This window comes from Hirundo rustica, chromosome 9 (assembly GCF_015227805.2).
Source record: "Hirundo rustica isolate bHirRus1 chromosome 9, bHirRus1.pri.v3, whole genome shotgun sequence".
NCBI classification, from domain to species: Eukaryota; Metazoa; Chordata; class Aves; order Passeriformes; family Hirundinidae; genus Hirundo; species Hirundo rustica.
Window position 1 is genome coordinate 1743463 of NC_053458.1, and position 13346 is coordinate 1756808.

General features: G+C 46.8%; 1 protein-coding gene across 1 annotated transcript in view; it reads right to left on the reverse strand.

The window, feature by feature from the left end:
• Window positions 1–13346, reverse strand: part of RAVER2 (ribonucleoprotein, PTB binding 2) — a 29509-nt gene extending 16163 nt beyond the window's left edge. Inside the window, exons 1-3 of the mRNA XM_058421750.1 lie at window positions 13191–13346; window positions 3937–4003; window positions 2540–3009 (exon numbers count right to left, since the gene is read on the reverse strand). Of these exons, the coding sequence (XP_058277733.1) occupies window positions 2540–3009; window positions 3937–4003; window positions 13191–13346 (693 nt within the window). The remainder of the gene's footprint in view (window positions 1–2539; window positions 3010–3936; window positions 4004–13190) is intronic.

A 13346-nucleotide genomic window follows, 5' to 3' on the forward strand; every position in this document is an offset into this window, starting at 1 on the left:
TTGTTTTTTTTTTTTTTGCAGCCTGGAATAATCAAAGTGTCGTCCATCAGGGCGCACGACAGCTGCTGAAACATGCAACAACGCAAACTGCACCAGTGCCTGGCGCCTTTTGGGGAGCACACGAAGGCTGCGGTGCTGGGGAACGCCAAGAGAAGATGCCAGACTGATCAATCAAGCAGACTGGAAAAGGGCTTACGTGGCAAACGCTGCTCTGGCCTTTGTGTGCAGACTTTGAGAGAGAATGGGCAGATTTAAATCAAACAAAAAAAAAAACAGCCTGAGAAGGGAGGGGATGGAGCTTAGGCAAAAATCTCCAGTCCCCGAATGAGTGGGAGTGATAAACTGATACCAGCTCTGGTGTGGAAGAGACAAAAAACTCCTCCAGATTGCACTGGATAAAAACAACCTCAGCCCCACAGACTGCCCCTGACAATTGAAACATAAATGTCAAAGATTTGGAAGAAAAAGAGGGTTGGTCACATCCTTAATGGCACCGGGCACAGCTCTGGAAAACACATATTTCATACAGCAATACATTTCATATTTATGTTTTATTTTGATACCAGTTTAGGTGCACTGGCAAAGACCTGAGGTACTTGTGAAAAGAAGGGTTTGAAGCTATGAAACATCTGTATTTTAGTTTTAGCTGAAATAAAGCACAGTTTAAAACTCCCTTTAACATGTCCCAATATTCTTGCAAAGGATTCAGGAATTTTTCAAACTTCCCAAGTAAACAGGTACTGAAAAAAAAGCTCTTTATTCCTATCCAGATAAGGGGGGAGACCTTTCAGTGACAATTTAAAGTTGACAGAAGAAGAAAAATGAGACTTTCTGGTCCATTTTGCTGAAACAAAGGACAAACCACATTTTTCCTAATATCCATGTGAAAGTATTTAGCTTCATCTCCTCCTGACAGAACATTTCTGTTGTCAACAGAGGAGAAATCAAAATTATTTAAAAAAAAGTGGTAACTTAGGAATAAGATGAACTAACCCAGAGTTTATTTCATGAGTTCAGGTAAGAATTCTGGCCAAAGGATTGTATTTGCTTGATCACATCTCCCCCTCTTTGCTTTTTCCACCTTTTCTTGGGTCTTTCTCCTCCTTTCTTTGTCCTCAATTTTCAGGTTGTCTCACTCATAAACCCATAATTAATTAGCGTCCTTTTTCTTCCCCTTTTCACCTATCAAATCTGAACTCTTTGTTTTCCTACCTCCACCCTCCTGTGTTTTACAGGAGCAGGAATATTTGCTGACCCTAATGCAGACAAACACTCTCCTCACCCACACCAAGTGTGACCCAAGATTTATTACGATTTAAAAAGGTAAAAAGTCGATTTTGGAGTGCCTCTAACTGCACAGCAGAGCTGTCAGTGAAAGCCATCTTTCCCCAAGAAATCTGTCATTCTTTGAAGCTCAGAAATTTTAAAGGATGGTGAAAAACTGTTGGGGGAGCTGATAACAGCCCCCGGATTATTTGACAGCTGGAAAAAAAGCCCTGAAGGAAAAGACTTAAAAGGATCAATCTGTTGAGCTAATTAAACAAAGATTGAGCAGGAGACTTGAGTGCAGCATTTAATACCTTCTCACAGGAAGAAAATAATGGGGAGCACGAGCTCCTGAATTTAAGCATCAGTGAGGTGAGGCTGAAGCCAGACACATTCCCAGGCTCGAGACCGGATCAGCCAGGAATGGGCATTTCCTGGGAAGAGTCAACTCCAATCCATTCATCTCCTGGTGGACTGGGATCAAGCAAGTCTAAGGATTTACTTTGGCCAACTAGGAATTGCTGGGGTTGGAAAAGAGAGGCCTGCAGGTGGTCAGGCTGCGGATCCTGATGGACCTTCTGTCCGCATCCTGGGAACCTCTGCGTGCTCATCCCCTTCCAAGAGACTTCAGGGAAAAAAAAAAAAAAACAACAAAAAACCAATCCTGCAACTGCAATCTGTGTGACTGCAGGGAAAGATTTCCTTCTACCCCCTGTTTATGATGATCTGTCAGTGCCACATTTATTTGTGGCCTCAAGCCACGAAGGTGAGAAGGAAACCTTGGCACTACGAAGGCAAGGATCCACTTCTGTGCTTCCCAGCTTTCCAAAGGATGTGTCACTTCTATCCCTGGCAATACCCTGCACCTTCCTCAGTTAGGGAAAAACATAAACATTAATATAAACATTAAATAATTAAATAGGAATATATTGATTATATGATGTACTTTGCACTTGTGGTATTCACGCACTCTGGCTTTCTTTGAGCAATAAAACCTTCAGCAATGTCTACTTCAAAAGCTCTCAAAACCCAAATTATTTTTTAGTAAAGGACGTAAGGGGGATGTCTTCCAAACGTTTTGCTGGCATTTCACTGGAGTGGTGCCCTGCAGAATTCCCAGGATCACACTGCACACCCAGAGCAGCTCAGCATCACCGTGCAGATGCACAGCCGAGTGATTACAGGAAAAATAAAACTGGAAGACAGCAAGAGCCAAGAGAGGCAAAACTGCAATCCCAACCCTGGTTTTGCCCAAGGCAGAATCCCAGCATACCTGGCAGAACACGGGTTTGTACTTCAGGGAGAAAGCCTGGATCAGCTCTTTCGAATCAGCGCAGTCTTTCTGCAATTTATCCACACAAAGGCACTTGGAGTGAATGAGGTTTGTGGTCAGCTGGTTCACATCCATCCACTGTGCAAACAGAGTGCTCTCCTCCAGCTGCTTGCCCAGGAGCTCCAGCCTGGCCTTGGCAGCAGAGTCCTTCTTCATGTACTCCACGAATCCGTAGCCCTTGGAATGGCCGGTGAGCTCGCTGTAGACCAGGAAACACCTCTCCACGTTGCCGTAGGCGCGCACCAGTTCCTCAAACTCCTCAATCCTCAGGGAAAGGGGCAGGTTGGTGATGCAGAGCAGAGCATCCGTCGGCTGGAGCTGCACGGAGATCTCCTTCCCACGCAGGGAATGCTGGTGGAATTTCCTGATGGCGCTCTGGGCCTGCTCCCCGTTCAACAGGGTGACAAATGCTGCAAGAGAGCAGGAGTGGGGACATCACCTACCCCAGGTGATCTGCAGCCACACCTCTCCCTCCCCCTGACACCACAGGTGAGAGCTGCAGATTTACCCCAAAGACACAGCAGATAAATGGAGATATTAAATATATTATATGTAATGTCTAAAATCTGGGATTATCGATTGAACACCGTGAGCAATTAACTCCAAAAGTGACCGTGTTCTGATGCACCAACTTCACTACCTGGAACCCAACCAAATTTTGTACCTGGGGAACAAAATTAAATATTCTACTAGCAGACTATTATCTACTAAATTAAATATTCCACTGAAGTCGACACATCACAGATTCTACGGGATCTCCGATTTGACAACATCCACAAGTTCTCACTTTGGTGTTAACAGATCTTTTTTGGGGGTTTTCAGTCCATAAAGCATCTCACACAATCCCCAGCCCGGATGAGGATGGCAGGGACCTCCTGAGGGCCTCTTGCCCAACGTGTTCCTCAAGCAGGGTCACCCAGATGGGCTCCCAGGATCCCAAGGGATGGAGATTCCACCACCTGCAACAGTGCTGGGTGACCCTCAGAGGGCAAAAGGGGCTCCTGATGTGAGCAAACTGCAAATGCATCTGGAGCTGGGCAGGTTTCCCTCTCAGGCACGTGGGGTTTGTCCCAAGAGAGGCCTCAGGAGCAGTTTTCCAAAATAATTCAGCCAGCTGAGGTCAGCTTTGTCCCAAAGGGACACTCACTGAGAGAGGCCAGAGTGGACCAAAAAACTTCTCATCAACACTGGACAGTTTCCAACTTTCACTGGCTTCAGTAGAAGGTGACAAAAAAGGCACTGAGGGACGCCAGAGAAGCTGTGACAGTCCATGACTTCACACACAGCACATGGTGCTCCTCATGGAATTGAAATATATGAAATTTTTAAGTTCTCACCTGTTCTTTTATTCCTGTCCACGTAACAATACTTGATTTCATAATCCTTAAACAAGTCGTGGATTTCCTGCGAGGAAAACAGTGCCATCACATAAATAAGACGCCAAACCAAGCAAGTGTATAAATTCATCCTCATTTCAAACAAAACCAGAAACTTCCCCAGCAAACAGAAAATTTCACCATAGAAACACTATCAAATATTTGTTTTTAAAGGAGTTGCTTACAGTGCTGCAGCGATGTTTTTATCTCACATACAAAACCGGCCTGCTGAATTTGATTAATTTGCTTTTCATCCTCTGGGGTCACGTAAACACCAAAGGGCGTCCTGTAACTGTCTTTTGATAAAGACAGATAACATCACAGCTCATTAAATAGCAAACCCCTCTCCACTTCCCTCCACCCCTACAACTGGCAGAGCTGAAACACCACATGGACAAGGAACGCTGGCAGCATCACATCAACAAATGTTACTGAGGGCACAACGCTGCCTCAAAACCCAACAGTTGCTTTAGTTTCCTGCTCAAGTTCACTTTAATAGATTTTCACTCTTAATAATGGATATTCTTTCACCCAGCAGATAATTGTGGCCGGAGTACCCCCTGGGAAGTATCCTCTATCAATTACTGCACAGCTGCTCAACAGAGAATCAATCTCCAGAGCGTTATTTGCTCCCAGTAATTAATGGGGAGAGAGGAGGGGTGGGCAAGAGCACATCTAAGAGGAGTTTGCTGCAGCTATTCCCAAAAAACCAAGGTGCACGTGCCCCAAAAAGCCCAGAAATTATTGTCAGTTCAGTGGTGAGAAAGCAGAGATGAACATTCACCTCCTCACGGAAAAACCAGGAGTAATAACCTGGATATTGACATCATTTTAGCTGGGTAAACCCCACACACGAGAGCGCGAGATGATTTCTGCAATCAAAATAATCAACCAGCCTCGTGTGAAAGTTTAATTGCAGCCGATTTCCAGCAGCTGAGTGTCGTTGCCAGGTTGGTAATTCAATCTACGGAGCCTAAAGGTTAATTGGGCTCCCTGTGAGGGCTATCAGGTGCACACCTTTTAGTCAAGAGAGCACCAATCTCTGGTTTCACTATTTAACAGCTGTCAAACACTGCATTAATAAAATATGGCAGCATTTCTCCAGCCACCACCCGGCCCGGAATGAGGTGTGATAAGGATGGGGTTTCTGAAATGCAAGATATGCCCAAAACTCAAGCCAGGTAGGGGATGTGAGTCAGGACTCCTCTCAAACAAGAATCAGGTGGACGTGAGAGCCTGAAAAGACTCTTTCTATGAGCTCTGGCAGCTCAGTTGTGCTGTGCCAGTGCTGTGCCAGTGAAGACAGAACAAAAAGTTGTTTCTGTCCCACTCAGAAAAAGAGGGACATATTTGCCCTTTTGATTTCCTGCATTATTTTACAAGAGCAACACTGAATGTTTTATATGATGATTAGGGAGCAGGAAATAGGATTCCAACCAGCCCTGAACACTCTTTTGAAAGTCATCTGTGTATCAGATGATTCCACATGATTTCCCAGTAACTGCCTGAAACTTGGAGAGGAGAAACAGCCCCTACTGAACAACTCTTAGGGGGAGAATTATGAGATCTCATTTAAGAAATGATGAAAATATAAGGAAGGTTTAAAATAAAGCCTGATTTAAGCACAGAAATCTGGTAAAGATTTTAACACCAACTTCCACAGGTGGCTGCCAACACTGCCAGGTTTGTGCAAAGGGTTCTTCCAGGAAGGTTCTGGTCCTTGTGGACTCCTGGCAGGGCTGAGAACCCGTGGCATCGGGGTTGTGCAGCGTCTCAGCGAAAGCATTTCTCGCATAAACACCACGGGTGAGGATTTACAAAGATAAAACACACGCTGCCAACCGCAGGAAAATGCGTACTCCTTTCAGTGACACAGCTGTAAACATCTGTGTGCTGCTCTGAGATTTCTCTGCTTGCTAAAGCCGGGCACTTCTGTGAACTTCTCCTCCAGCAGCTCCCGGCACTCAGGTCTGGTGGAAAAGAAGGAACAGCACTCCCATTGTGCTGCTCCCAGTTTGGTGCTCACAACCCAGGGAGCTCAGGGCAGAAGCGTCAGGGAACGGCTCAGCTCCGATCCCCGTGCTCCTAGCAGCTCTCCAGGACTGGGCCAGGAGGGAATGTTTGCTCTGGAGGAGAAGGGGGTCAGCCAAGTCAGGTAGATCCTCTGCTGCGACGCTGTTAACTTGCCAGGAATGTAAGCACAGGGATGTTTCCCTGAGAACGGCAGAAACAAACAGGGAACGCTCGTTCCCGTTCCCGGAGTTCTGCTCCGGGGAGCTCCCGCACCCCCAGCCCAGCAGGGAGGGAGCAGACCCTGAGCACTGCCCTGAACTCCGAGCTGTAGTAAAGCAGGAGTAAACCCAGAGTGGTACCACACCTGAGCAGCGGCCGCCAGCCCCGGTGCCATCGCCTCGTCCGCGCTCCGACATCCGCGTCCCAACATTCCGGTGACAAAACTGCTCCTCCTGAAGGGCTTTTCCCTCTTGGATAAACCAATGAATCTGCTAATCTACAGAAACTGACTGACAACTCCCACAGTAACCTTCATTTAAACACAGGACATTAAACGTCCTGTAAACAACAGCAACATTTACCAACACGCTGAAGGCTCGGGTGTCACACATTGGACAAAGCAGATTTTGACAACAAAAACGTTCAGCAGTTTTGTCCGGTCCCTTCCAACCCAAACCATTCCAGGATTTTGTGCTCCTGGAACAGAAATATAACCAGTAAAGCATAGCTACTCCTAAAGCTTTTAAAGCAGATAATCTTGCCATCACTACAAATTAAAATTGTAACTAGGAAATAATCGGTCATACTTGAAAATCAGCAGAAAAAGCACAATCAAATAAAGGGAGTTTAAGAGAAATCACTCTTTATATCCTTTTAAAGAGTGTATTATTTATTACTGTAAATGTGGTCTTGAAATACTTCAGTTCTTGCCCTGTTCTCTCTTGGGTAGAAAAACTGACAACTTGAGTTTTCCACACTTATTGTCAATTTGAGATTTGCACCTCTGGGGCAGAAAGAATTCCTTAGAGAGGATCTTTGTGCTTAGTACCTGCATTGTTTTAAACACAAATGAGAAAGGGATTCGTTCACAGGCACTTTTATCAAATTAGTAAAGCTCAGTGGTCTATTTCTTATAAAAGCAGCTTTTCCTACCCAGACTCTCATATTGCAAGGGAAAAAAATATCCAAGAAATTCTCAGTACTCACCTGGAAGAATACATAAAATACACATAATAATGTATATCAAGCCTACAGCACACCAAATCAAGCACTGCTCTCTCTCCAGATGTAAAACTAGACTTGATATTAAATGTAATAATTGTGCTGTTCTGGCAAGAAAATATTCAACAGTTCTAAGGGTGCCTGGCCAGGTTTCTGCAGTGAGCTTTAGGGAAGTCTCCAATATAAACACTCCCCAAGCCTGGTCTATAACTTGGCTCTCACTCAGCAGCTGAAGGCTTGAACTTCACAAGAATATCCTTGAAATGGGAATCAATTAAGTTTAAAGTAGTTACTTGGCTAACCAAGAAGTTTTAAATCATCCCAGAGCTGAAAAAGGCTTTGTTCCCTTTGTGCAGGCAGGGCAGGAGAAAGAGAAGTTCTCAGAAAAAAAAAAAGCTTTACATTTACAAAACGATATAACGGGGTGTTCATTTGACTCAGATTTTAGACTGCTAAATATTTGAGGTCATGACGTGACACACGGACTTCACTGCAGATATTAAACAAATAATAAGCAGTAAATAAGAGAATATTGACACAGTTTAAATAAGATGTTACTAAGGGGAAAACCCAGAGCTCTGCTGGGAGAGTAAGTGCAGCACTCAGCACCACCAAGAGGGTTAATAAAAAAAAAAAAAGAACTGATGCAAAGTGCAGTTTTAACAATCTCCTGATCAGAGAGGTAAGAGGGCCTCAAAATTTCATTAACTGCTGGATAAATCCCCCTAAAAGGTAACATTTCTGGCAGACTGGGCTCTCCACACCTCTTCCTTCCCAATTTCCAAGTGGTTTTCAGTGCTGAGCTAAAGCTGGAGGATCAAGTGTGAGATCTGCCCAGGAACAGCGAGCACTGGGGTGTGTCCCAAAGCTGCTGCTCACCTCATTCCCTCTTCATTTCCACAATCCCAAACCAGGAAACCTGAACTGGATTCAAGGCTGTCACTCCAGGCCATGAACTGCTTTTGGGGCAAACCTTTGTGTTTGGGAATGGATTCTCACTTTTCTAAGATCAGAGCTCTCATGGATCTTCAGTGAAGTAACCTAAGAAAATGTGAAGACAGGAAAACAACAATTTCTCAGGGGAACGAAAAACTTTTGCCTCTGATCTTCCAGAGACTTTTGGGAGCGTTGGTAAGAGGATCTTTATGGGACTGGAAATGAATTCCATCATCCTGGGTATACTGGGTGGTGTGAGAGCTAAATGAAAGAGGGGAAAGACGTAGAGAGAGGTAACTTGAGAGAGCAAGAGCTCAGAGCAAAAGAGAAGCAATAAAGAAAATTTTAAAATGTCCATCTGAAGGCTTGAGAGCTGCTCCCTCTCCACAATGTGCCTTTCATGTTCAGGCAGTGTGACAGAGGAGTAATGAAAACACAAAGGCCCTTCTACTTAAAGGTCTGGCATCCAACAGACTGGAGAGAGCACTTCCTCAAATCATCACACCTCATTAGAGGCCTTCCATCAAACAAGGAAAAATCATGGCTAATCCAGGGAGAAAGGGAAAAAAAAATGCCACAACCCCACCAGAAACAGCACCACGCTAAGGAGTGATTGGGCTTTTGATTAGGAACAGACAGCAGAGGAAAAAAAAAAACACCTGAATGGGCCCATCAGGTTCCAAAATACCAAATAAATCCCTCTCCCAGGGGACTGTACCAGGTTTGTATCAACACCTCGGTGTTTCCTTGTTCTCTGGATTCTGTCCCATGCCAGGAGAACCACGGGGTGTTAAAATAATTAAGCAGCCCTACTTTGCTGCATTAAAGTAGAGGTTCATTTTGTAGAACCGTGACATGGTGGCATTTAGGGATGATCAATCCAAAAACGGTTGGGAGCAAGAGCATCTTCCACAGCACCTTCTCTTATCTGCAAAGAGGGGAAGCAAAAAGCCAACACCTGATCTTGGCACAGAACACTGGAGATTTGGCTGCAAATCTCAGTAATGATGAGCAAAAAAAAAAAAAAAGATAAATAACCCAAGGTGTAATCTTCCCAGCAGGAACTCCATGGGATGGGAACTGGTATCCCACATCAGAGTCTGCTGATGGGGTCCCAGTGATGAGCCACTGCCCCTATGGAAGTTCATCAGCCTTAAAAAAGGAGCAACTAACAGTGGGAAAAAAAAAAAAAAAACACAAAAGCAAATTGGGAAAAACCAAAATCAATTATTCTAATCCAACGACGAAATTACACAAAAAATGTAAACAGTAATTACCACTTTTCCTGGTTTGGGATGCGACTGAATTAATTTTTGTTCTTACTGGTTCAGCGCTGTGTTTTGACTTTAGGCTGAGACTAATGTTGATAGCACGGGGATGTTTCAGCTGTTGCTAAGCAGAGCCTCCTCTGAGCCAAGAACTTTCCAGTTTCCCATGCACAGGTGCAGGGAATGGCAGCAGGGAGCAGAGCCAGGACAGCCAGAGGGATGCTCCACACCACAGAATGTCGTGCCCAGTACACGAACTGGGAGCAGCTGGGATCACTCAGTGAGTGCTGAACAACCACTGGGCATCACTTTTTTCTCTTGGCTTTAATTCCTTCTTATTACAATTAATATTAGTATTGTTGGTTTTTATTAATTTTAGGTACGTTTTATTTTGCTTCAGTAATTAAACCGTTCTTAACTCCCAGGCTTCACTTTTCCCCTGATTCTCCTCAGCCCCAGAGCAGTGAAGAAGTGAAAAGGTGGCTGTGTGGTGCTTATTTGCTGACTGGGGTAAAACCAACACAAACTCCAAATAAAACCTCCTGTTTAGTGAGGTACAACTTCCTTTCTGGTCATCCTGAAGTTCCTGGCATCCCTTTAGCAGAAAAAGAGAGAGGAAGGCAGTACTCCCCTCCCTCCCTCTGCTCAGAGCGGTCCTCTTCCTCCAGAGCACCGGGAACAGTTTTAGGATTGTTCCAAGGAGACTTTCTGGTTGCAATTTTTGCTCTTACAACATCCCGTGTGCCCTGGGATGGATGATGGCTCAGGGGTGGTGGCTCAGGGAGATGCACACACAACGAGGCAATCCAAGAGATCCCTGCCCCGCTGCCGAGCACGATAAAAGGAATCACTACAACCACACTCACTTTTAAGTCTCTTGGCAAAGAATCTTCCTGCAAACATCAGTGTGACCACACTACCACATCAGAGGCCATTAATGCTAACAAGAGCAGAACTCGCTATCTGCTGCTCTCCGAAAGGGCTGACACCGAGGGGACCATCCTGCTGCAGAACACCCCACAGCCCTGCCCGAAGGAATGCAGCCATGAAATGACTGCTCCAAGAGCACAGGACACTTCCCCACTCTGGCAAGAGCTGGGAGTGGAGGAGTGTGATCTGCCAAGGCTGCAGGGACACAGCGGATCCCTGCCCCAGGCACGTACCCCAGTGAAGCTCCGTGGAGAAACAGGAGCCTCTGGTGATCCTGCTCCACCCTCAGTACTGAATTCTGCCTTGAAGGCACAGTCACTGCTACAGATATCAAAGATCTGCAGATTTAGAGAGGTCAGCAACTGCCTGTGGCTGTTTCTAGGCCATTATCACACCACACCTTTGATACTGAGCTGGAGGACGAATTTGGGGAATTACCTGGCAACTCTGGAGGAGTCCAACACCGACAGACCAGCCAACTGAACAGCAAATGGAGACTCTGCCTCCAGGAACAGTGAAGATGTAAATTGTTTACCACAGATCCACCACAAAAAATCCTTTCTCCGTGGCTGTAGTGAGAGGAACACTGATCCTGCAGGCATCTATTTGCAGGCTGAGCTCTGCCTGGTTTCTAAGACTGCAAACCTGTTTCTGGTTCAGAAACCTCACGGCCAAGGGACATTTCCTCTGTGCCCTCAAGAGTAATTTATTTTTTTTTTTTAATTTGGTTTAACACAGGTGGGGCTCCAAAGGTAATTGAAGATTACAAGTACAATAATAAAGTTAATATGTAGCTACAACTGGCAGAGGAATTATATTCGTTATGTAACTTCATATTAAAAAATGGAGTTTTCCCCTGCTTTTCTGACAAAACTGAGTGTCCCAACAAGTCTCTCTCTCTCTATCAGCACAACAGCAATTTTTCAACTTCAAAACTACTTTGGTAAATCTTGGCCTCACTCTTCACTTAACAAATGGCAGCAAAGCCAACACCCCAAAGCTCAGAGACGAATAGTTCCATTTATGAAAACCTATTCTGGGAGACTTGGCTGCATTTCAGTGATGTTCATCTCCCTCTTGACAGTGAATAAAACTGGCCAGGTCAGAAATAGTTTATCTGATTTTACTCGGCTCACCAATTACTTCAAGGAGAAAACAAGACAAACCCATGTTTACCATGGGTGTTAAGTGGCAACAAGAAATGTTAAATTTCACAGCAATTTTGGAAATATATGACAGCCAAATAGACAGGGAGACTTAAGATGCCTGACCACAAACACACTTCTTTCCAAAACTGCTCCAGGACAGAAACTTTCTCTCTGTATCTTCTGATTTTATTACCACCAGCAGCAGCTCATCAACGTTAAAAATTAAAATGACAGTTTGTAAAGTGCATTTTAGGATCTGCACACGGTGTTCAGGGCAGCATGAGAACCGGACATATAGGAGAAAAAGGAATCTTAGCTCTGCTTTCAAGCCATCAAAATAAAATGGCAAACTTCCAGAAAACTCCGTGGCTGCCAAACTTGACCTTAACGTTGGTATTCCCCTGTAGCACACGCTGAGCAAGCGACGCCAAACTCCAGAAGTTCCACAGTGGTGAATTCCCGCACGGGAATTCATGAAGGACCAGCGGCGGGAGCAAGGGACACAACTGGAAGTGGCAGGGAGTGCTCCTGCCCCGGAGCATCTGGTGACACGGCAGCAAAGCCCTCTCTGTCAACACCGCCGCTTCACCCAGAGACGAAGATTAGCAGCCTTCACCACGCTGCGAGTTTGTTACCGATCAGCTCATCATGCCGCCACAAACAGAGGCGCACAAAGCTCCTCACCGAAGCTGTCATCTCCAAACTTTTAACCTGCCCGAGCAGGGCCAGACACACCGAGAGGCACCGCGGAGGCGAGAACAAAACAGCCAGAAGTGCAGCGGCCAGCTGGGCGCTGCGGCTCGGATTACAGCGAGCGCTCAAAGAGCCTCTCCAAAATGAATAGTTCCCTTTTTTTTTTTTTTTTTTTTTTTTCTTCTTTGCCGGAGTTATGCAGAAATTGAGAGTCTGCACGTGCTGCTCTTCCCCGCAGGTAGTGAAACCACCTGTGCTTTAGAGAGGGGGGAAGGCACACGAGGAGCAGGGCAGAACAAAAGCCGCAGTTACTTTTTTTTGTTTGTTTTGTTAATACTCGCGCATCAAGTTGTGTGTGTTCGGAGCTGGGGAAGTGACTGTGCAGCTAAATCACCTCAGCATCTGACTCACAGCACTCGGTTGAAGAGTTCAGCCATCATCACCTACCAACAGCAGCAATTTGAGGCGGAATTTTCCTAAACCACCGTCAGACTGCGGAAAACCGCTTTCCCTCTCTACGTCTGATTCGCCCCACAATAAAAATAAATAATAATAATAATAATAAAAAAGAGCCATTCTGGAGGCTTTTCCGCCCGGATTTCGCACGGAAAGCGGCTGTGCCGCAGCGCCCTACCTGTGCGCACACAGGTGCCGCCTCTCCGGCGGCGCTCCCGTTACCCGCTCGCCCCGCACCGAGCCCCCGCCTCGCTCCCTCACGCCCCGGGCCGCGACCCCGCCGTTCCCCGGGCAGCGGCGCCCGGCCAGCCCGCCGTGGCCCCCGCTGAGGGCGCGAACGGGCGAGCCGGAGCCCTCCGCAGGTAACAAAGCCGCCCCGCCACAACCCGGCAGCGCCGGGGGGAGAGGCAGCGCCCCGCGGCCGCCGAGCCCCGCGAAGGGTCCCGGAGCTAGCCCCGCTCCTCCCTCCCCGCTGCCGGCCCCCGCCTGAGGCGCGGGCGGGAGCGAGCCACGCCGCCGGGGCGGCTGCGGGCAGCGCCGGCGGCCGTACCTGGCTGCTGCTCTCGGCCGGCAGGTTCCGCAGCAGGATCTTGCGGCGGTTGCCCAGCTCGCGGCGAGTGCTCGCCAGCCGCCTGGCCACCTCCTCGGCGCTCAGCGGCGGCGGCTCCGCGGGCACCGCCGCGCCGCGCTCGGCTCCCGCCGCCAT